Here is a 23926-nt window from a genome sequence, read left to right on the forward strand (position 1 = left end):
TCAGCGTAATAATCATATTCGTGTCAAACGCTCGAAAAATTAATTTAATTCTTCACTTAATTTAGTGATTTTTCGTTGTCGGAAAAAATGAGTTTTTAGCTGAAAACAGAGCTTGAAATCGCAGACCTTGGTAATTTTTCACCTTATTTCACGTAATAATTGAACGTCTGCTAAAAACGGGCATAAACGCCCCAAAAAAGAAAAAAAATCACACAATCTTTTACCCAATTCGGCAATTTTCCGGCTTATTTTTGATAGAATTTCAAGAAACAAATAATCAAATCATGCTAGTAAAATGCAAAGATTGAAGAGGATTGACAAGATTTCTCAAAAAAAAAACAGTGTTTTTACCTTGAAAATTGGTTTTAACTCAGGAAAAACGAACTAATTTGTCTAATTTTTAAAAAATTTCGCCCAACGTTTCTAGTTAAAAAAAATTGTTAAAATACGCCAAAATTAGTATTTTTAACTCAATATACTGATCTTTCGTTAAGTGAGATCACCTTTCAATGTGAAACCTTTAATTTAGTCATTTTTCAAAAGATTTTTTCAAAAAAATTCCGAGATGAAAACTACGAAATCATAATAAGTATTTATAATTCGATAAGGCGAATAGTTGGACTTGAATTTCTTGATATTCTCGAGTCTTGGACCACAATGTTTCTTTCAAATTAGTCGAACTTTTTCACTTACCATTAATAATTATTTGATTCATTCCTAACAAGAGCATTCGCTCTAGGGCCAATTTTTTTTATGTATTTTATTGCAGAAAACAACGTTTCAGTGTAACATTTACGTAAGAAATAACACAACAATATTTTTGAGAGTAGGATGAAATGTTAAATCACTTTATTTTTGTTGAAAAATACAATATATTTTTCCTATTAGACTGCTTACTAAAACAAATTCTCTTAATTGCCGCTTTCATAATAAAATATATCAAAGTCCTGTCTGTAAATTTCTTATATCGTATTCCATAAATGCCCAAGCGGGAAATAATGATTCTATAAAAAACGGAGACAAGCTATTAATTTGCTATTTGCACTCAAATCTTAATTTTTTTCCTCTTTAAATACCCGAATACTATCGAAATTCCACTGTAAAACGCCAAAAAATACCAAAGAATGTAATTTTCGACGTAATTTAATGATTTTTTAATCAAGTTTCGTGAATTCTTGAGGGTTTTAATAATTTTTCAGCTTAAAAATAACGGGTGTTTTGGCCTAAGTCATACCAATAAGCTTAGAAAATGATTAAATAATCCAACTTTTGACGGAAATTAAGTGATTTTTCTGCCTAATTTAGCAAAATCTCTCACATTGAGTTTTCATTTTACGAAAAACGCCCGAAAATATCCAAAAAAGGTAAATAATTATGAAAATGTCAACTTTTAACTGATAAATTAATTAAAAAAAACACACAAATTAAGCAAGTAACAAACCTTATCAGCGTCCAAAGTGAACGGTTCAGCGTCCCTATCCTGATACATCGGATTGTTGAAATCGTTCTCTTGTAACCTCTCATGCGAGAACGACTGTCTCTTCCTGTAGAAGTAATCAAATGCGAGGAAAACAACCAAAATCACAATAATAACGACAATTGCGGCAATAACCGGGACTACAACTCCTCGCCCTACATCCTTATGTGCCACAGCTTCGTCCAACTTGGCCAACAACTCGCACTTAACACCGTCAAAATCAGCAGGACATCGACAGTACGGCAGCCCATCGCTGACGTCACACGTGCCCCCATTTTGGCAGTAATTGGCACAGACGGCCAACTGTGTGCACCGGGGCCCCGTCCACGACTGCGGACACTGGCAAATGGGGTCCACATGCGGCGACAAAATCTGGCAAACTCCCCCGTTCTGGCACAGCCCGGCACACGTATCAGCGTTGCCAACGTAAATCTGCAACCAGTGTATTATCAACCACTTAACTCCAAAACTACGTGAAAAAATACCTCACACTTGAGCCCACCCCAGGGCCTCTGGCACTTGCACACCGGCCGTCCGTTCATAATAACACAACTGCCGCCATTCCCACAGACGCATCTCTTGGCACACCCTTTCGGGGGTTCCCCGCCTGTGCACAAGTCAATCTCGCAACGCCTCCCCCCGAAAAACGCCGGGCAATCGCACTCGGGTTGCTTCGTCCCCATTCGGCAAGTGCCGCCGTTCTGGCAATGTTGGTAGCACCGATCCTGTTCGCATTTCTCGCCGCCAAAGCCAGGCAGACAACTACATTTCAACCCCGATGAGGTCGTTATCGGTTTTCCGTTTTTCCCACAGAATGAGATTTCGCAATGGCGTCCACTGTAACCCACCGGACATTTGCACGTATCTTTGACACAAACGCCGCCGTTTTGGCAGACGAGTTGTGCGCAATTCTGGCACCGGGAGCCGGTGAATCCCGAGGGACAGTTACAGACGGGCATTTCGGGTTTGGGGGTGAAACAAGTGCCACCGTTGTAGCAACGGCCGTCGCAGAGATTGACGGGGGTTTCGCAGCGTTCGCCGGTCCATTGGGGGGCGCAGTTACAGCGCAGTGGGGGCAGGGAATCGGGTGATTGGGGGGCGGCTAAGTCGACGTAACACATGCCTTTGTTTTTACAGTATTGGGAGCAACGGAAGTGCTCGCAACGGGGGCCGGTGTATTGGGCCGGACAGAAACATTTGGGGTTTTGGCCTTGGACGATTTTACAGGTGCCGCTGTTGCAGTTCAGGGGGCAGTTGGGGGTGCGGCTGGCGACGGCTTTACACGTCTGCCAAAAATAATAAAATATTAGTATTTTTTTATTTTTTTTATTTGAAAAGACAAAAGTTATGTGCTTTGTGACACGAACCACGTAGTGGCGAGTGTCATAAAGTGTTTCTAATACTAGTTTTTTCTTTCGAACGCGTGGCAGAATATTTTTTATTATATCGGCAACTGTCGACTACGATAGAAAAAAAAACAGTACTAAACTAACAAAAATCATTGCTGTAGTTAGTATGATCTTAATAACGTATTTCTAATTACTGAAAATAATATTTCTGCTAGAAAAAACACAACCTATATTTTAAAACAAAATGTTCAAAATTTTAAAAGAAATGATTGTTATTGGCAAATATATGTTTTTTATAGAAGAAAAATTGCTTATTTTCAAACATAAAGAAACACTAAATAAATAGTAAAATAGTTTAAGCTGCTACGAAAAAATTTCGAATATTCAAGACCACAGTATTATGCCAAAACTGGAGAATTGAGTGTGATAAGAAGATCGAGAATTGTTTAAAGAACTTTAATTACTTTTTAACGAAGAAACACAACAAAGACGAGCTTGCTATTAAGATATCGCGTGAAATTCGACGTCTCTCTGGAAGATTTTAAAAAAGTCATTCGTTGAAAAAGAAGCCGACATGCAAAAAATTTAGCAAGAAATACAAAATAATTCATTAAACAAAATCCTTCTTCAAGTTTTTATTTAAATATTAAATAATAAAAAATAATAACTTAATTTTTTTAAACTTTATCCTCGGATTTTTCTAATTTTCCAAAATTTAACTTCTTTTTTGCATTACGCCTTTATTTTAATCGTATCAGCATATACATAAAAATCTATTTGTGCTGATGAAAAGATAAAAAAACTGAGAACAACAATAAAATTAGAATTTTATTCCCCATAAAGCTCTTAAATATGCAACATGCTATATGGACATTTTCCTTAAAAATCATTTTTTGGACTCTCACTAAGATTTTTTACCAAAAAACTTAGCGTAGTATCGAATAAACATGAGGAAATAAGGTTTCTTCAAAATATTTTATACATAAAAAAATGGTACAACTGGAAATAGGGGCATTTTACGTGAAGCGGAATACGAAAAAAAATTGACAACCTAAAATTTGGTCATATTCTGAAAAATTGTTCTTCTGGAAAGCATAATTGTAAATACATAATGATTTTTTTGTATGAGACTTTTTTGTGAAGTATTGACTTGTAAAAAATTGACGAACTACGATCTTTATTTAAATAACAGTTTCCAAAAGCTCTGTGTCTCATACTCTCAATAATATATCAAACAAAAAAAAATATAACAAAAATATAATAATTATAAATATATAACAAAAAACAAAAAAAATAACAAACAAAATTAAAATAGTTAATTCTGAAATTAGAATCGATGTTTGAAATTTGATAACCGGAAGTGAAGTTTCAAATCCGAATTTTAATAACTTCTATCTTTTTTTTTAATTATTTTTATTTTAAAAAATAACTCAAAGCAAGTAAAATAAACTATTTGTATAAAAAAACTCAATGTATGTACATTTTTCGATGAGGAGACTTAATAATAAGGTAAATAAAAGCGAAACAATTTTTTGACCGAACATTTAGTTGCAAATTTTTTTTCTGTTTTAACTCTTTGGCCTTGTCTATTAGTCTAATATTCATTATTTACGACAATGTTCAGCACTAACTACAGTATAAATACGCATATTACGCGACATCGAAAAAAATTCTCAACTCACCAGATTATCTTTGACGTATCCATCGGCGCACGTACACGTAGCCGTATTCGGACTCAACAAACAGAATTCCGTATGATGACAAAAATCAACGCACGTATTATTAACACTCTGATCCTGTTTCTGCTCGTGAAGTATAAGAATATCCGCAATTCGAGTCAACCCTTGCGACAAATGCGTGACATTCCCATTGCCAAACTTATTCAACCGTAACACATCGTGCTTCTGATACGTCGTAACAAAGAGATAATTTTCAAAAACCTCAATCTTGTACGGCTTCATCTCCTTGCCAAAATGCCTCACGACATGCCTATCCGACCCGTCAAACTTCACCGTCTCCACAGTCATGGTCTTCGGATCGGCCCAATACAACCTCCTCGTGGTATAATCCACGGCCAAACCCGTCGGGTACAGAATGGCACTATTCACCAAAACCCTCCTCTTATTCCCGTCCATGTGCGCGGTTTCGATCCGCGCCGGCGGTCCCCAGTCCGACCAAAACAACACACCGTCCTGGGGCACGACCACAATATCCCTGGGTTGCTTCATCTCACCTCTCAGGACCGTGTAAACGTACAACCCATCGATGGTCGAAGCCAAAATCCTGACCCCATCCGTGACGTACAACCGTCTCGCCACCCAGTCAACACTGATCCCTCTGGGGTCGTGCAAACCACTCGTGACCGTCCGCACGTCGGAATCGCGCCGAGCTCGGCTCTCATTCAAGCGCAAAACCACGCTCTGGATGCGCTTGTTCTGGTGGTCGGTCCAGAACGCCACCGATTCCGTCCTCCCGTAGAGAATATCAACAGCATCGACTTTATAACCGGGGGCTGTGGCCAGGGTTTTACTACGTAATTTATTGCTGTCGCCTGGTTTATACGGCGACATTAATCGCAACTCGGCTTCCGACACGAGCACTAGATTCGCCCAGTCACCTTCCGCGATACAAACGCCGCCTTTTAAGTGCGTGTAACCCGGCAGACACTTACAAACCGGGACGTTATGTTTCGCCTCAATACAGATTTGGGAACAAGTGTTCCACTTACAGGTGGAATTGTTGCAATTTTCTTCGTCACTATTGTCACTACAGTCGTTCCGACCGTCACAACGTAGTGAGTTTTTGATGCAGTGACCGTTCTTACAAGTGAATTGATCCGGGGGGCAGATATTAAACCTGTGACAGATGTGCGGGTCTTCGTCGCTCCCATCCTCACACTGGTCGTGTCCGTCACACAGGAAACTAACCGGGACACAAGTGTGGTTCTTGCACCGGAAACGTCCCGGTAAACAACCAACTAGCGAACAAAACATCTCGTCGGAACCGTCCTCACAATCCTTCTGGCCGTCACATCTCCAATCCTCGTTAATACACAGTCCATTGTGGCACTTGAACCCGTTATCCGGGCAAGTATCGCTACAATTGGCCTCATCTGAGCCGTCCGAACAGTCGGCTTCGCCGTCACACTTCCACTCCAAGTAGATGCAAACCTGGGGGTTCGCACACTGGAACTCGTTCTTCTTGCAATGCGTGTGACAGTTGGCCTCGTCCGAGCGATCCTCGCACTGGAACTCCCCGTCGCATTTCTGCGCGCCGCGGATGCAGCGGCCGTCCCCGCAGCGGAACTCCGACTCGGAGCAGTTCCGCGGCACGCAGTCGACCTCGTCGGAGCTGTCGCCGCAGTCGTTGTCGTAGTCGCAGCGCCAGCGGCCCGGGATGCACTTGTTGTTCTTGCACTTGAAGTAGGTGGGCTCGCACGTGTGGAACTCGGGCTGGCTGCACGACGGCGGCTCGTCCTCGTTGTTGGCGCAGTCGGGGTCGCCGTCGCAGCGCCACGACATGGGGATGCAGCGGCCCGAGCTGCAGCGGTAGTGCTGGGGCGAGCAGGTGCGCGATTGGCAGTCCTGTTGCTCGTCGGAGTTGTCGCCGCAGTCGTTGTCCGTGTCGCAGACCCAGACGGCCGGGATGCACTTGTCGTTGGCGCATTTGAATTGGTTGGGGGGGCACGTGGCTGGGGGACAGGAGGACTCGTCCTCGCCGAGGGGGCAGTCGGGGTGTTTGTTGCAGCGGAATTTCGAGGGGATGCATCTGGAATTAAACCATTAAGCAACATAGATTTATTTTTTTAACACACATAATATTTTATGACAGATTCTAACGTAGTAGTAGTTTTCTGATCTTTGTACTAGTATTTAGACGGGAAATTTTAATAAAATTATACACTGTTACATAAAACTTACGTCCAGTTTTCATGCTCACTCATTTTTTCACCGAATAAAAAAATAAAATGTGTTATAAGTAACGTTAGAGGTAGTTAAAAGTAATAATTTTATTAAGACTAGATGCTTTTTCTTCAACAAGTAAAAAAATTATTCATATTAGATCAATCAGTTAATCACCCAAGTATGAGTACAGTACATCTTACTACATCAAGCTTGCATAAAGACAAAAAAAAAAAGAAAAAGTTACAACGTTCAAATAAATAAACAGTAGTAAAAAAAGATGTTTACAAAACGTTAACTGTTAAGATATTCTTCGATGAAATAAAAACGATGTTTTTCTACTTTGGTTTCACAAATTGTTCTTTGTAGTTTCATAAAAAGAACTCTTATGCAACTCCTTTTAGTAAATTTTTAGGAGTTCCATTACAACAAAAATAGCAAGTAGAAAAAATAGTATATTACACTCGTTTTATAAGACTTAATTGTGGCACTCCTTCGTCGTGCTCTAAAGCCATTCGTGCCACAGTAGAACCAGAATTAAATTAAATTATATTAATTACAAAAAACAATATATTTTACGTTCAAAATGTGCAAAAACAACACTATTCACAGTTTAATTACGTAATTTTTCGCCTCATTGTCGACGAAATATTGTGAAATAATTAGTAAAAAATAATAAAAGACTAATTTAATGATTTTTCGGTCAGAATTAGCAAAATTTCACAAAAAAACAGAAATTAAAAAAACTTGTTTAGATACTTAAGAAAGTGAGGAAACGACCAAATTATATGGTCCGACAACTTATTTGTCAAAAACGCATTAAATTACGTGAATTTTATTACCATTTTTTTGCCTTTTTTGATAAAAACTGAGCTTCTGATTCGACTAAATTTAATTTAGAATTAAACTAATAATTAATAACTAATATGTCATGTAATTTCGTAGCTGTGAAAAGACAGTAAAGGAAAAATTTTTAAGGATTTAAAAATCGTTTTATGAGTCGAGTGAAGGAGTTTTTACTTGTCTTTGGATACTTAATCATTTTTTGTAATGTTAAAAGTAACTTAGATATTGATCAATACATAAAAAATGTCCTGTGGGCTTTTTATGCAAAAGAGTGCCATTTTCTTATCTTAAGTCCTGATCGCCTTTTGAGTAACATGGCTTTTAAATGTAACTGTTTTTTTTGTGTTAACTTTATGTTATTTTTTTGTGTAACATCACAGAATCTTCCTCGTTATCGCAGCCAAGTGGACTAATTTTTACCAAGTTATCTTACTTTTATTATTATTAAGTACTATACAAAATATTTTTTTTTCTGAAATCATCAAATTTTCGGTCAGAACTTTTTTAAAGTCATAATTTCATAGAATGCAAGTTTATAATATTCTGGCAATAAGCAAAAAAGCAATTGTATAACTGACTGTTTTTGTATTATTACAATTACAGATTCATTCTTTCGTCATGATAATTAAATTTGGTCATTAAAAACAAATATTTCACATTTCACATAAGATGATAAAATCGACATTAGCTTATACTGTTTTGGACAATTATTTTAATTTTATTTGCTATCCTAAGAAGATACCTCCTGATGTAATAATTTCGTTAAAATATCAGCAATAAAGTAAATATGAGAATTATTTCGTAATTTTTTATTTATGACAGTTAACTTTTCTTCGGTCCACTTCAGTCGAAACCGACTGCAGGTGGAAAAGAGAGAACTTCTGGAGATAAAGTTTTCTAAATTATTACTTTAGTAAATAATGACAATGAATATCTTTTATTAAAAGAAAAAGAACATGCAAATTTTCGAATTAGTTTTAGGGATATAATTTTTTTTAATACGTTAGTAGAACGTAAAATAATCTGCACAACATGCCACGTAATTTCAAATGATTTTTATAATTTTTTTACCTGGGGGCAATCGTGCCGTTTCCTGGGCACCTAAACTGCGTGTTCAGACACGTGTAATGCTCGCAGTCCTTCTCATCGGACTGATCCCCGCAATCGTCGTTCCCATTGCACAAGTCCGAAGGATGTGTGCAGTGCCCATTATCGCACTGGTACTGCCCTGGCATGCACTTGAACGGCCGACAATCACTCGGCTCATCACTCCCATCTCCACAGTCATCCTGCGTATCACATTTCCACCAAAACGGAATACATTTGTAGCTCTTCTTGCACTCGAAATGCGCTGACGTGCAATTCGCCTCACAGCTTTTCCCATCCTCTTTCAAAACGTAATTCTCCGGACACACGCACTTGTAGAACGGCTCCTGCGGTGTTAACAGACACAAAGCGGAGCAATTAGCCTTCTCGCAGGGATTTTTAATCTTGGGTTGTTTTAACGGATGCACAACTCTGATGTCCATGGGACGATGCACCGTCGTCATGATTTTGGTGCAGTTATTTCCGGTGTATTTGTGACAGCGTTCGACCGATTTCGTCTCCCAGTCCGTCCAGTAAATGTAGTCTTCCCAGATGTCGATGGCGAAGACGTGGTGGAGTTGCAGGTAGTGGTTTTTCTCTCGGCTCATAATTCGGTGGATGTTGTGACCATCGAGGTCCGAAACTGCGATATAATCTTCACGGGCATCGGCCCAGAACAGTTCTTTGGTTTCGTAGGAGATGGTGAGAGCGTTGGGCCAACCCAGGCTTGAATTTACGATGATTTGTTGGTTGGAACCGTCCATTCCGGCTTTGCCGATGTGGGCATGGGTGCCCCAGTCGGTCCAATAGAGGTAACCACGGAGAGGGTCCAATGCCACAGCTCGGGGCTCCTCCAAGCCTTTGGAGATGAGCACGCGCCGGAAACGGCCGTCCAAAGACGAGACTTCCAACGTGTCCAAGCCCTGGCAATCACAATAGTTTTTTAGTTATGAATTTTTTAATTTTTTCCTAAATTAGCTTTTAATTGAAATTTTCTCGAAAAGTATTAATCAGAGAATAATAATCTTTTTTAAAAAAGATAGATTATTAAAAGAGCTTTCCAACGATATGGGGTTATCTCTAATAGTTCCGGTGTCAGTGCTTGATAATGTTACGGGAATCGATCAAAATCGCGACAAAAATTCGAAAAATCAAAACTCTAAAAATCATAGCAATTATTTTTTTTTCTACTTTTAACAACTCTAGGGGGTTGTTAAGGCATATATAAGTCTAAAAAACTATGACAGAACGAATTAAAAAAAAATTATTTTTTCACTTTCTTGAAGGTGTATCAGGAAATTTTAACAAAAAAAATCAAAATTTTAAATCCCGTGAAAAAATGGTATAATACAGAAAATGAACCGCTGAATTCAATGGAACAAACCGCATTTTGCTCTACGACTTTTAGTTTTTAAGTTACGAATTTATTTGTTGAATAAAATTTTCCACTATAGAAATTGCCTATCTTAATTTTTAGCAAAAAATTTTAAAATGTCAGATCTTGTTGAAAGTTGATATAATACAGAAAATGAGCCGCTGAATTCAATGGAACAAACTGCATTGCTCTACGACTTTTAGTTTTTGAGTTATGAATTTTTTAATAATTAACCCGGCGCATCCACCATTTTTCAATTTGATATATTTTTTTAAAAACAAATTCTCGACCAAGCTATTGTTGCGTAAAAGCTGGCTTTATACGTAGAATGAGCCGCTGAATTCAATGGAACAAACCGCATTGCTCTACGACTTTTAGTTTTTGAGTTATGAATTTTTTTGTTGAATACAATTTTGCACTATGATAAATGACTATGTTAATTTTTTGCAAAGAATTTTAAAATGTCAGATCTTGTTGAAAGTTGATATAATACAGAAAATGAGCCGCTGAATTCAATGGAACAAACTGCATTGCTCTACGACTTTTAGTTTTTGAGTTATGAATTTTTTAATAATTAACCCGGCGCATCCACCATTTTTCAATTTAATATATTTTTTTTAAAACAAATTCTCGACCAAGCTATGGCTGCATAAAAGCTGGCTTTATACGTAGAATGAGCCGCTGAAGTCAATGGAGTAAACCGCATTGCTTTACGACTTTTAGTTTTTGAGTTATGAATTTTTTAAAATTTGACCAATTTTTGCTTTTATTTGCAATTTTCTCGAAAACTATTAGTCGGAGAAAAATGATCTTTTTTGAAAAAAATAGATTATTAAAAGAGCTTTCCAACGATAATACACTTCATAGGGTTATCTCTAATAGTTCCGTAGTTATTGGTTGATAAATGATCTGGGTACCCGGAATCGAGCAAAAGCGCGTCAAAAATTTTAAAAATCAAAACTCTAAAAATAAAACCAATTAATTCACTCGAGAGGGTTGTAAAGGCATACAGAAGTCCATAAAACTATGCTAGAACGAGTTAAAAAAAATATATTTTTTTAATTTTTTAAAGGTAAGTGTGTTGTTACTCAGGAAATTTTAGCAAAATAATAGGAGCAACCTACCTGTTTTTGTTTTTATTTGCAATTTTTGGGAAAACTATTAGTCGGAGGACAATAATCTTTTTTGAAAAAAATAGATAATTGAAAGAGTTTTCCAGTGATAATAAAAATCTTGCAAAAATAAAAAAAAATCAAACACAAACCTTATCGCACCAGTAGAGGTTTCGTCCAACCCAATCCACGGCCAAACCATCCGGATTTTGCAAAGTCGGTGAATGCAAAACCTCAATCTCGCTTGAACTGTTCTTATAATTGCACAATCTCTTAATGGAACTCCCTAATTGTGTCACATCCGACCAATAAATGCACTTGGAGCTCCAGTCATAATCCAATGCCACGGCATTTGTGAGATTATGTGCCAAGAGAGTCGACTGACCCGTCATATCAATTTCACGAATGTAGTAACGGTTAGCTAAGATAAGTGTAACCGGAACAATTGAATTTGAACCGCAGGTTCGACCGTCTGGGTGTAGTATATAACCGGGGGCACAACTGCAATGGAATGAGCCTCTGGTGTTGCGACACAGTTGACTGCAAGGTCTCGCAAGACATTCGTTGATGTCTTCGCACAAGTGCTTGTCTTTTGCGCTGGTCTGGTAACCGGTGTGACACTGACATTCGTAACCGATCGGTTTGTCCACACATTTTTGCGAGCAGGGCGGCGGCTGTGCCGTGCATTCGTTGATGCCTGGAATTCATAAATTAATTGCAGTGTTAGTAAGGAAAAAGTATTTTAATTACTAATTTATTTATTTTTGTGCTCGAAATCATTATAAATCATAAAAAAACAGTGCATTTTGATAAAACAGTAATTTTTCTTCACTTACGACATTTCGTTTCGTCGCTGAAATCCCCACAGTTGTTCTCGCCGTTGCACAACAACGTATCATTGATGCAAACACCATTCCCGCAATGGAACCACCCTTTGCCCTTGCAATAATCGCCTTCATTGTGGCAATCCTTCCCTTCATCGCTACCATCACCACAGTCGTCATTCCCATCACACTTCAGCAGATCCATGATGCATTTCCCATTATTGCACGCGAACTCGTCCGAAGTGCAAGTCTTGTGGCACTCTGGCGGTTCATCGCTCCCATCATTACAGTCCTTATCACCGTCGCAATAATACATTTTGTTAATGCAAACACCGTTAACGCACTGGAAGTGCTCCGAAGTGCAAACACCACATCCTTGGTCCTTGTGCTCATCGGCGCCGTCCAGACAATCAGCCTCGCCGTCACACAGCCACAAACGAGAGATACAACGACCTGTGCTGTTGCAACGAAAATCACCATTTTCGCATTCGCGAAGTTCGCAATGTTTGCTTTCGTCGGACTGGTCCATGCAGTCAGGATGGCCGTCACATTGCCAACTCAGGGGGATACACTCGCTGTTGTCGCATTTGAACTGGTCGCTGCGACATTGGTGATCTGAGGATTTTTTTCGTAAGGAAAATACACAAACTCGGGGGAGTACTTACGGCAGTCGTATTCGTCGCTATTGTCAAGACAGTCGGGGTTTCCGTTGCAATGCCACGATAGTGGAATGCAACGCGAGTCGCCACACATGAATTGGTCGTTTTGGCAGTGGCCTTCCATAACTCCTACAAAGAAATAACAAGACTTACAAAGTGCTACTTCCTCCACATTTTTTTTAAATTAACTAAAACTAACTACCGTAAATTGTCTACACTCTACAAGCCTAAAAAATATAACTGGGCAAACTGTTCAAAGTTCCACAAATGTTATTAAAAGTGGTCAAAAAATTAAAACGCAAACATGTCAGTTCAGACACTTCCCCCACTTTTTTCAATTTAACTTAAACTGTTACTCCTTTAAAGGCTATAGCCAGTCCTCAGAAGGGTTTGGAAATAACCAATTATCTAGTACATTAAACCGTCTACACTCTACAAGCCTAAAATAATTAGATATTCAACTGTTCTTCAAGTGTTCAAACTTTCTGATTGTTCCAAGTTCCACAAAAAATTCTTCAGAATATATAGTTTTTTTTTCTGTTGAGTTAAAGCTTGAAGATATACACAAAACCACGAAGGTTTGCGTGGGGCTTGCTATTTTAAATAATTTTTGCAAAGCTATGGTACTTAATATAATGGATTATTTACTAATTTTCTCCCTAAAACCCTTATTTTTTGGGATATAAATAACAAAACGAATCATTTTCTTTCATGTCAAATTATAATTTGCAATAGGTGTGAAAAGCAAGAGTTTTCCCAGTAGAGTAAACAATAATAAAAAAAATTGAAATTTCTAAAAGAAAGTTATACTGTCCAAAAAAGAATAGTAATATTCAATTAAGATACAATTTTTTTTATAATATAAACTTATACAGCGCAGCGTGTTTACAAATATAGCCCATAAACACAAAAAATACATTGTCATTTTATTAATTTTGTTATACACCCTGTATTTTTAACAGAACCTTAATCACGTACTAACAATACTATCAAATAATTACGAGTACGTCTAACTCTAAACGCGTTTTTATAGGAATTTATAGGTGCAATTAAATTTTAATTCGAGACATTTAACATTTCTCAATGCATTTTGAATAACAATTTAAAGTCGAATTAGTTTAATCCTGAATTAAATTTTAATTTCGTTTTCTGTCAATAGACTTTTATTTTATTCATTTCATTTTCTCATTTTTTTATTTCTTTGACATTAAAATTAAAATGAGAGTTGGCGATTTGAAAAAAACAATAAAATTATTTATTATCCCTTCTTCAGGCCTGAAAGAGAGAAACGTTGCCGAAGAATTCATAATTATTTTCTTGAATCAAAAATCCTCATTTTAATTATTTGCCTTTGTTCGCACGGTCGCCCCTTTGCCCGAAATTGCGTCAACAGATAACATTTTTTGTTAATGATTTATGCATATTCTTACATGACTATTAATGTTTAATTTTGTTCAGTTTGTGACTCGCTGTTGACACGATCGGACGCGTCGTTAATTTATTAAACATTTAAAATAAAATTCGGAATTTTGCTCATCAAGTTGTTCAAAACAGTGCCAGTGCCTAATAAACACTAATAAAGTACAGCGTTTTTAATTAAAAGTTCAGTGGTTAGTGTGTGCTTTCGAGGAGAAAAGAAAACAATCGTTTATAAGGATCCGGATTAAAGGGTTAGTTGAAAATCTATTTTTATTTTATTTTATTTTTTTTTAATTATATTGAACTCCAGCCCATATAATGAAAACTTGTACTGATTTTGTTGTTTCTTTTAATTACAGTAGGTCCGTTTATGAAGATGAAGGTAGTCGCACAACGACAGAAAGGTAGGACCATTATATTTTATTTTTCTCTATGGTAATAATTATTAAAGACCTAATACTTAACTACAACTGATTTTGATTGGTTCTGGCAATTTTTGACACTAAAATCACCAACGTAACAAAAACAAATCTGCCATTTTTAAACGCAATCCACTTATTTCACATTATTTAAGGAACAAGATTTAATGAACGTATTTTTTTAACTACAAATTCAAGAATTCATAAGATTCGAAAAATCCTTTATATTAGCACGAACTATCGAACTAACACAAACTAGATTTTCAAAACGTTACATATAAATAATAGCGGCCCGTCTACTGATTTTTTTTTTCAATAAGGTTTATGTAGGTAAGCACATACTTGAACTTTAATTAACCAACAAGACTTATGAGAATAAAATGTAAAATAAATTTTTAATCATTAAACTAAAGATTTCCGTAAAAAGTTAATACTTACGACAATTCTCCTCATCCGAACTCAATCCGCGCGTCGACTTGGCATCATGACAGTCATCTTTCCCGTCACATCTCGCCTCCAGACTAATACACGTGCCATTGGAGCACTGAAACTGGAATATATCGCACCGTTTCTCACGTCCTGTGCAATTCTTCTCATCAGCCCAGTCCCAACAATCATTTTCCCCATCACAGAACCAATCCTTGTGAATACAGGCGGTTGTATTTTCGCAATTAATCATATTACCATCGTGGAAATCTAACGTACAGTTGCGCACCTCTAAACAAATAGTAAATAAAACACACAATTATGAAAAAAAAAATCGAACGTACCACAACCCATCTCGTCACTCGCATCGTCACAATCGGGGTCATTGTCACACCTTAACACCTTCTGGATGCACTCCCCGCTACTGCACCGGAAATACTCGTCCTCACTGCACGAGCAGTTCTCCTCATCGCTGGCATCGCCACAATCGTCCACCCCGTTGCACTTATCCTTCCGTTCAACACAGCGCTTGTTGTTGCAATGGAACCAGCCTTGGAGGCACGTCCTGTGCCCGCAATAGCCCGGCTCTTCGTCCGATTTGTCCGAACAGTGCGCTATACCGTCACACGTTAGCTTAAACGGAACACACCCCCCGTCCGAGCACCGGAAACTGTCGTACTGATCGCACGCCTTCGTGTTGCTATAGCAGCGTTTCCGGTCCTCTGCCAGAATCCTGCCGTCCATGCAGGAGCACTGCACCATGGCGGAGGCGTTCAAAGTGCAAATCTCCTCACAGCCCCCGTTCAGAATCTTGCAAGGGTTGTAGAAACAGTCCTCGGTGTCGTTGGCAATGGTTACGATACCCATAGGCCTGGCCACATCGCGTCTCAACCAAACCACGTTCTGGCCGGTTAGTTTATCGGCCCGTAGAACGGCATGCAGCATCCAATCAGTCCAGTAGATGTAATCGGCGTACACAGCTAGGGCGAACGGGTGCTGTGGGGTGACTTTGGCCAGAATCACACGATTTGAACCGTCATATTCACAACGTTCGATTTTATCAAGTCGGGCGTCGCCCCAGTACAGTTTTTGCGCTTTGTGGTCGAGTGTCAATGCGTTGGGCATGCGAATGTCGGTTTTGATTATCGCCTCGCGGTTATAACCGGATAGGAAGACGCGCTCGATGCTCGGCTGGTGCGAATTCCAATTGGTCCAGAAAACGCGCGCTCCGCAACTGTCCACAGCAATCCCGCGCGGTTTGTCTTGCGAACGCAGCCGAACGATTTGCTCGACTTGACTCGAGTTGGTCATCTGGTCGGTTAGGTTAACCCGGTTAATGGTCGCATGGTTGTTGCACGTCCAGTAGAGCATGTTGTGCACTTGTTCGTAGGCCAGGCCTTCGACCGAGCCTTGGCCCTCCACGATAATGCGGTGATCAGTCCCGTTGTAGTAAACTGCGTTGATTGAGCCCTTCTGTATGTCGGAGTAGAAGAGGCGTTGGTGTTTGTAACTGAACGATAAGCCGATGGCATTTTTCAAAAGGGTGTTGTTTTTGATGCTGGGGTGAGGGGCGTTTTGGAGGTTTTCATCGTCAAGCATTTGGATTGAGTCAATGCTTACGACACGGGAATACATGACGAAGGTTTTGAAAGCTTCGCATGTTTTACCGTCTGAGGAGATTTTTCCGTGCGAGCAGACGCATACGGGATGGGTTCCGTTGTAAAGGCAGAGTTGTTCGCAACCGCCGTTGTTTTGAGCGCATGGGTTGGTGCCGGTTTGTTTGCGTTTTGAGAAGATTTGGATGTCTTTGAGGAAGTCGCCAACGTCGCGGAGGAGGATTTTGTAGTTGGAGAGGTTGGATAAGGGGGCTGAGAGGAGGCTGCCCTTCTCGAACGTTCTGTAATAGAGAGATATTTATTTATTAAAGCGGGAGTCCGACCTATTTTTGTATTACTATCACGAGCTGTTTTTTTTCTCAATTACGCCAAAACTATTCGAAAATCTGGAACTAATTTAAACCTACTAAATGTACCATGATCCGGGGAATCGATTGGCATCGAGAAAATTACCAAATTGCCAATAGTTTTTTAGTTATGAATTTTTTAAAATTTTACCTATTTTTGCTTTTATCTGCAATTTGCTCGAAAACTATTAGTCGGTGAACAATAATCTTTTTTGAAAAAAATAGATTATTTAAAAAGCTTTCCAACGATAATACTTAATTCTTAAAGGTAAGTGTATTTATTACTGAGGAAATTTTAGCAAAAAAAAAATCAAAATTTTAAATTCCGTGAAAAAATAGTATAATACAGAAAATGAGCCGCTGAATTCAATGGAATAAACCGCATTGCTCTACGACTTTTAGATTTTGAGTTATGAATTTTTTTGTTGAATAAAATTTTCCACTATGACAAATGGCTACCCTAAATTTAGGCAAAAAAATTTAAATTTTTAATTCTTGTGAAAAATCGATATGTTATGTAAAATGAGCCGTGGAATTCAATCGAACAAACCGCAATGCTCTACAACTTTTAGTTTTTTTTTTATGAATTTTTTTAGTGAAAAACTTTGATCGTCTCTGTACCCGGAACCGTTGCCCGGAGCGGCTCCGGGTTTAATCGAAAAAATAGAGAAAATTAAGCGCTATCAGATGGTTTTTTGTTTGTTGCTCTAAGTCTTACAGTTTCCGAGAAAAACGCAAAAAAAAGTTGTCATTTTCACTTTTTTTCAATTTTTAACCGCCAATTACGGCGAAACTATTAGAGTTATCGAGAAACGAAAAAATCGAGGACAACCGGAATAAAAAACTCTACAAAATGGCATAGGACTCAAGGCGATATCTCGCAAAAAAAATTTCAATTTTCAATCGCCGATTACGGCCAAACTAAAAGAGCTAGGAGAAAACGGTTTGTTCCATCGTAAAGAGCACATCGAAATCTATAAGATAGGATCGGTTTTATTCGATTTTAAGACACTTTAAAAATTGGCCGATTTTAAGAGGGGGTGTTAACTTTTTTTTTTATTTTTTTATTTTCTCATTTACGGCTAAACTATTCCAAAAAGTGGAACTGTTTTGATCCTCACCTATGCAAAATGATCCGGGGAATCGATTGGCATCGAGAAAATTACCAAATTCTTAATAGTTTTTTAGTTATGAATTTTTTAAAATTTCAACTATTTTTGCATTTATCTGCAATTTGCTCGAAAACTATTAGTCGGAGAACAATAATCTTTTTTGAAAAAAATAGATTATTTAAAGAGCTTTCCAACGATAATACACTTCATGGGGTTATCTCTAATAGTTCCGGAGCTATTGCTCGACAAATGTGCCGGGTACCCGGAATCGACCAAAACTGCGACAAAAATTGTAAAAATCAAAACTCTAAAAATCGAAGCAATTAATTTTTTTTCTACATTTAACAACTCTAGGGGGTTGTTAAGGCATATATAAGTCCAAAAAACTATGATAGGACGAGTTTAAAAAAAAATTAATTTGTTTCACTTTCTTGAAGATAAGTGTTCAGTGCTCAAGAAATTTTAGCTAAAAAAAATCAAAATTTTAAATCTCATGAAAAGTTGGTATAGTACAGAAAATGAGCCGCTAAATTCACTGAAAGAAAACGTTTTGCTCAACGACTATTAGTTTCAAAGCTATAAGTTTTTAATAATTAACCCGGCGCATCCACCATTTTTCAATTTGAAATATTTTTTTTAAACAAATTCTCGACCAAGCCATTGTTGCATAAAAGCTGGCTTTATACGTACACTAAGCCACAGAATTCACCGAAATAAACCGTTTTCCTCTACGACAATTTTTGTGTTGAAAAATTAAGTATTCCTCTATAAAATTAATACCCTACTAAATTTCAAAAATTGAGCAAAAAAAACAGCTTCATTTTTCCCAAACCCCACCACTTACTTGTCAAGCCAATACAACTTGTCGTCCAAAATGGTCAACGCCGTGGGATTCTCCAGCGTATCATTAACCAAAACCTCATGCCCACTCCCATCATACCCTATCACTTCAATCGTATGCCTACTAGTATCACAAAAATACACCTTCCTCTGATCCGAATCAAGCGTGACATCGGAAATCGCCACCGAACTATTCACCAACAAGTTGCGATTGCGCCCATCCATGGTCGCAATCTCCAACCTGGGCCCCCCAGCCCACACCATCACCCCTCTGGCCGGATCCACCGCGATCGCCGTCGGCTTCCCAATCTCATTGGCCAGCAGAACGTGCTGCTTACTCCCATCAAGCCTCGCCACCTCAATAACCCCACGTTTCGAATCACACCAGTACATATTCCCGGCAATCCAGTCAACCGCCAGCCCCGTCAGCCAATCAACTGGCACGCTGTCCATGGCCTCAGTCGGCTCGATTATGTGCCGTCTCTGCGTCCCGTCGCGCTTGATACTCGTGATGGAACCCCTGTCACTATCAGCCCAGAACAGCAAATCGGATTCCGCCACGAAATCAATCGCTGTCGCCATGGAAATGCGCGAGATGGGCCCTAAAACGGCCGTCTGGTTGTTGCCATTGAGGGCCAACCCGCGGATTTCCCAATTGACTGAATAGAAAATAAACTCTTCGACTCCCACACACTTGTTGGGGTTTTGTGGGTCGGTGTGGTAACCGGTAGCACAGCGACAACGGAAAGTCGTGGCAGACGTCGGTAAACAGAGATCGGAACACTGCGAGTTGGCACAAGGGTGGAAACCTTTCTGTTCCATCGGGTCGTAAATACGTAACGCGAAAACACTCCCCGTATTGTTGCGCAAAATCGTGTCATTACCGCCCGTCATTTTATCAACAATGTGAATCGTATGATCGTCATCGTCCGCATAGTACACATGTTCCTGGTAAACTGTCGCTGCAAGGACCGAAACATGCGGCAACTTCAACTTTGTTACATCCTTCCCGTCCAAATTACTGAAATAAATCTCAAACTCGCTGACCCAATACAACTTATCCGCGTGCAAATCCACACACAGACTGTGCGAGTGTGACTGTAATCCAGTCACGATTTTCGTGCGTTTGCTTCCGTCCATTGCGCTCGTCTCAATGAAGGTCTCGTTGGTTGTGGCGATCCAGAACAGTTGGCCTAGACGCGGATGTGCAGCCACTGATAGCACGTTTAAGTTATCGATGATTGTGGTTATGAACTCGGCGTCTAAGTTCGAGACTGTTATTCCTTGAGGTGATGACACGAACATTAGGTTCGATAACCAGTCAATTGCTAGTCCTGAGGGGTTTTTGAGGCCGGTGTCAATGAGGGTTTGGATGGGGCCGGTGGTGAGGCCCGAGCGTTTGATTTCGCTGATTTGGGAGTCGGCCCAGTAGAGGGTGTTGTTACGGGCGAGGTACTCCAGTTGGACGGGGTTGAGCACCTGGGGGGCGCTTATGGTGGGGATTGTGTGGTAGTAGGGCTGGAGGATGTCCACTCCGCGGATTTCACTCGTGCGGGCGATGAGCAGCACGCGTTCGTTTACTGGAAGGGGGTGGTTTAGAAGGGAGTGAATTTGTAGAGGCGACAAGTTTGCAAAAACAACACCAATTTTTAAAATATTTCAAAATTTTCAAAATCTGTCACTGCTAATTAATATTCCACTCATTTTAACCTAGTTTCTTCATTCTCTTGAGAAAATTGAGAAAATAAAAAACTCACAAAAAAATTAACAAATCAGACAGGTGTTCAAAATTGCAATCCTTCGTTTTCACTTAATATAATGCAATAAATAACTGCAAAAAAACAAACGGAAAGCGCCTAACGTATTTCAGGCCTCAGAATTCTCAGTAGCTGTTATGTAAAAAACTCACTAAACTATTAGATAATTATTAGATAATTCAACGAGCCACTTAACCACCTTATAGTTTAATTATTCGTGTAAAACTTTTCTCTTCCGATTATCCGTTTTCTAATCACCAATAAGTGTTTCGCAAAAACTTTTTTTTAATGATTTAAAGTTTGTGGTAATAAACTATACAGATATTAATTGAATTTAAAGAAAAATCTGCAAAGCAATAAAAATAATATTTGTGTTTATAAAGTTTTTTTTATTGTTTAGAGTTGTTCCGGGTTTATATTCTCCAGTTAAAATTATCATCCGTAGAAATACATAATCTTAGACTGCGGATGAATGTATTAAACACCAACCTCCCTAACTTTTTTCGATCAATTTATTTTGATCTCAAAAAAATTATTTTCATGGATTTGGAACATTATCAAAAAACTCGCGAAATTTGAAAAACTTTATTGAAGAAAGTAAACAATTGTTGAGGTTTTATATCCTCCAGTAAAAATGATCATCCGTAGAAAAATATAATCTTAGACTGCGGATGAAAGTATTAAATACAATCTCTTCACTTTTTTTTGCTCAAATTACTTTATTCTGAAACAATTTATTTAGAAATCTGTCTACAAGTGTTTTGAAAATGTGTAGAGTTTTCCGGTAAAAATTTTATAGAATTGGAACCTTTTTCTAAAATAAGGTAGAAAATTCCAAAATTGCATCTAAAATGCATTTTTTTTTTTGACTGAAAATGTCGCAAAATTCAGAATATTTTATAAAAACAAAACAAAAAATGCCATATTTTCAGAAATGTGTTACAATATTTACTTATGTTGATAAATTTAAACCATCCACTTAAAAAAAGCGAAAGAAATTAGGAAGACTTCATCAAACCGAAGTTGAAAATTGGAAAATTACAAAAAAAAATGCGTTACTTTTCGGTAAATTCTAGAAATTGTGCCAAAAGAACATAAAAAACTGCAATTAATCAACAGATACTTTATGTTCGTTTGTTGTACTTCAGAAATTTTTGAATTCGAATATTTTGTTTGCGAAAAATTTCGTTTGAAATCCGTTATTTTTATGAATTTTCACTGAATAAATCAGAAAATGTGGAATATTTTGCTAAGATAAAACAATTGATCTAAAAATGAGTTGTTTTTTTTGTGTATTTTAAAGGATTTAAATTGTTTTTCATCGAAAAATCGAGTAGATAATTTACCTGAATTATTCAAAAAAAGTAGAATCATCGCCAATTCCCAAAAATTGATTGTTGGGACAATTTAACAAATAAAAACGTGCAAAATTAAATTTGGGAGGCGTTAGCTTCGCTTATTTTAATAAATTTATAACATTTTGTATTGAGACACTTACTGAACTTAGGTAATAATTACTAAAACAATCAAGACAATGTCGAAATTAAAAAAAAACAGTTTTAACAGTTTGTAACAAAAAATTGTTACAAAATTCGCACTACTACAGAAATTTGATAATTTCTGTAATTTTTTTAAAATCACCTTGGATATCTCAACATTATAAACAATCGCAGAATAATTTGAACGTAATTATGTAAAAATTAATCAAACTAATCAATGTGATGAGCTTTAAACCATCAAATCACTTAAAATCGTCATTAAAAAATAGTTGTTTTTGCAAACTTGCCGCCCAATTCCTCTAACTTACCCACACAAGTCTTATTATCGGCACTCAACCTCATCACATGCGGACAATCACACCTGTACGTCCGATTCGTGTGCAGCAGACACAAGTGCGAACAGCCCCCATTATTAACCCCACACGGATTAGGCCCATCTCTCGGCTGCCGCGCCGGATGCATAATCTGTATATCAAACGGTTGCGTCAACGTCCTTTGAATTACCGCAACATCGCCCCCTGTAAACTTATTCGCCCTAACCACACTATTCGTCCTCCAATCCGTCCAATAGACGTAATTCTCAAACAGCGCTATGGCGAACGGATGCGAGAGCGTCTCGTGATTTCGCATAACTTCATGGTGCTCACTACCGTCGTATTTAGTCGTGTGGATGGAGTCAGAACGAGCGTCAATCCAATAAATGCGTCTCAGAACGTAATCAAGTGTTAGACCATTGGGCCAACCGGCATCTGCAATTTTATCAACTCTCACAACTATTTCCCGGTCTAGTCCAGCCAAAGAGCAGCGCTCAATCCTAGGCGCATTGTTGTCCCAATCGGTCCAGAAGAGATAACCATCACGTGGGTCCACTGCTACTGCACGTGGACTTTCCATCTCACCTGGAAGTAAGTAAATTTTTGGTTATTTCAAAAACCAAGTTTTTGACCATGTTTTGATTCAAATTTTTAAATGAAAATTTGCCAGTTTGTACATAATAAAAAGGTTTAAGTAAAGCCACAACGGCATTCTTGAATTTTGTTTACTGTCTAAATTAGAGTTTTTTAAAACTTGGTATTCTTGAGAGATTTTTTTCTGTTTACTTAAATTTAAAAATTCATATCATCCGAACCCGACTATTTTTTTAAATGATATTTTGCACAATTATATAACTGTACAATGGCTATTAGCTACCAAAATTTCGTTCGAAAATATCGATTGCAACTTTGCGAAAAAAATTCATGTTTGGTGTAAGATGGCAAAAATCTAATTTTCCTTCAACTTCAATTCAAAAATCTATATCTATCAAACCTGATGTATTTCAACAATGAAGTTTTGTACAGTCATAATCCGACATAATGTCTATTAGTTCCCAAAATATCGTTAAAAAATATTAGCTATAACAATCTGAAAAAAAATTGCTTGAGGAGGCAATAATCTAATTTTCCCTCAACTTATATTTAAAAATTCGTATCTTACGAAGCCGACTATTTTTTTAAATTATATTTTGCACAATTATATAACTGTACAATGGCTATTAGCTCCCAAAATTTCGGTCGAAAATATCGATTGCAACTTTGCGAAAAAAATTCATGTTTGGTGTAAGATGGCAAAAATGTAATTTTCCTTCAACTTCAATTCAAAAATTTATATCTTTGAAACCTGATCTATTTCAACAATGAAGTTTTGTATAGTTATAGTCCGAGATAATATCTATTAGTTCCCAAAATATCGCTAAAAAATATTAGCTACAACAATCTGAAAAAAAAAAATTGTGGGGAGGCAATAAACTAATTTTCCCTCAACTTACATTTAAAAAATCGTATCTTACATACCCGACTATTTTTTTAATGATATTTTGCAC

The 23926-nt window shown here is 37.8% G+C and overlaps 1 protein-coding gene across 2 annotated transcripts in view; it reads right to left on the reverse strand.

Annotated features, from left to right (window-relative positions):
- LRP1 (LDL receptor protein 1) overlaps positions 1 to 23926 on the reverse strand; it is a 47213-nt gene that overhangs the window by 728 nt on the left and 22559 nt on the right. The window contains exons 8-18 of one of the 2 annotated variants that reach the window (XM_064355842.1): positions 22374 to 22964; positions 18814 to 20389; positions 15239 to 16791; positions 14907 to 15185; positions 12637 to 12759; positions 11987 to 12586; positions 11300 to 11844; positions 8646 to 9583; positions 4509 to 6594; positions 1963 to 2763; positions 1442 to 1909 (exon numbers count right to left, since the gene is read on the reverse strand). In XM_064355842.1, coding sequence (XP_064211912.1) covers positions 1442 to 1909; positions 1963 to 2763; positions 4509 to 6594; positions 8646 to 9583; positions 11300 to 11844; positions 11987 to 12586; positions 12637 to 12759; positions 14907 to 15185; positions 15239 to 16791; positions 18814 to 20389; positions 22374 to 22964 — 9560 coding nt within the window. Of the gene's footprint in view, positions 1 to 1441; positions 1910 to 1962; positions 2764 to 4508; positions 6595 to 8645; positions 9584 to 11299; positions 11845 to 11983; positions 12587 to 12636; positions 12760 to 14906; positions 15186 to 15238; positions 16792 to 18813; positions 20390 to 22373; positions 22965 to 23926 lie in introns of both variants that reach the window. The other variant, XM_008197095.3, reaches the window with a different exon arrangement.

The sequence above is a fragment of the Tribolium castaneum genome, chromosome 3, assembly GCF_031307605.1.
Source record: "Tribolium castaneum strain GA2 chromosome 3, icTriCast1.1, whole genome shotgun sequence".
Classification (NCBI taxonomy): domain Eukaryota; kingdom Metazoa; phylum Arthropoda; class Insecta; order Coleoptera; family Tenebrionidae; genus Tribolium; species Tribolium castaneum.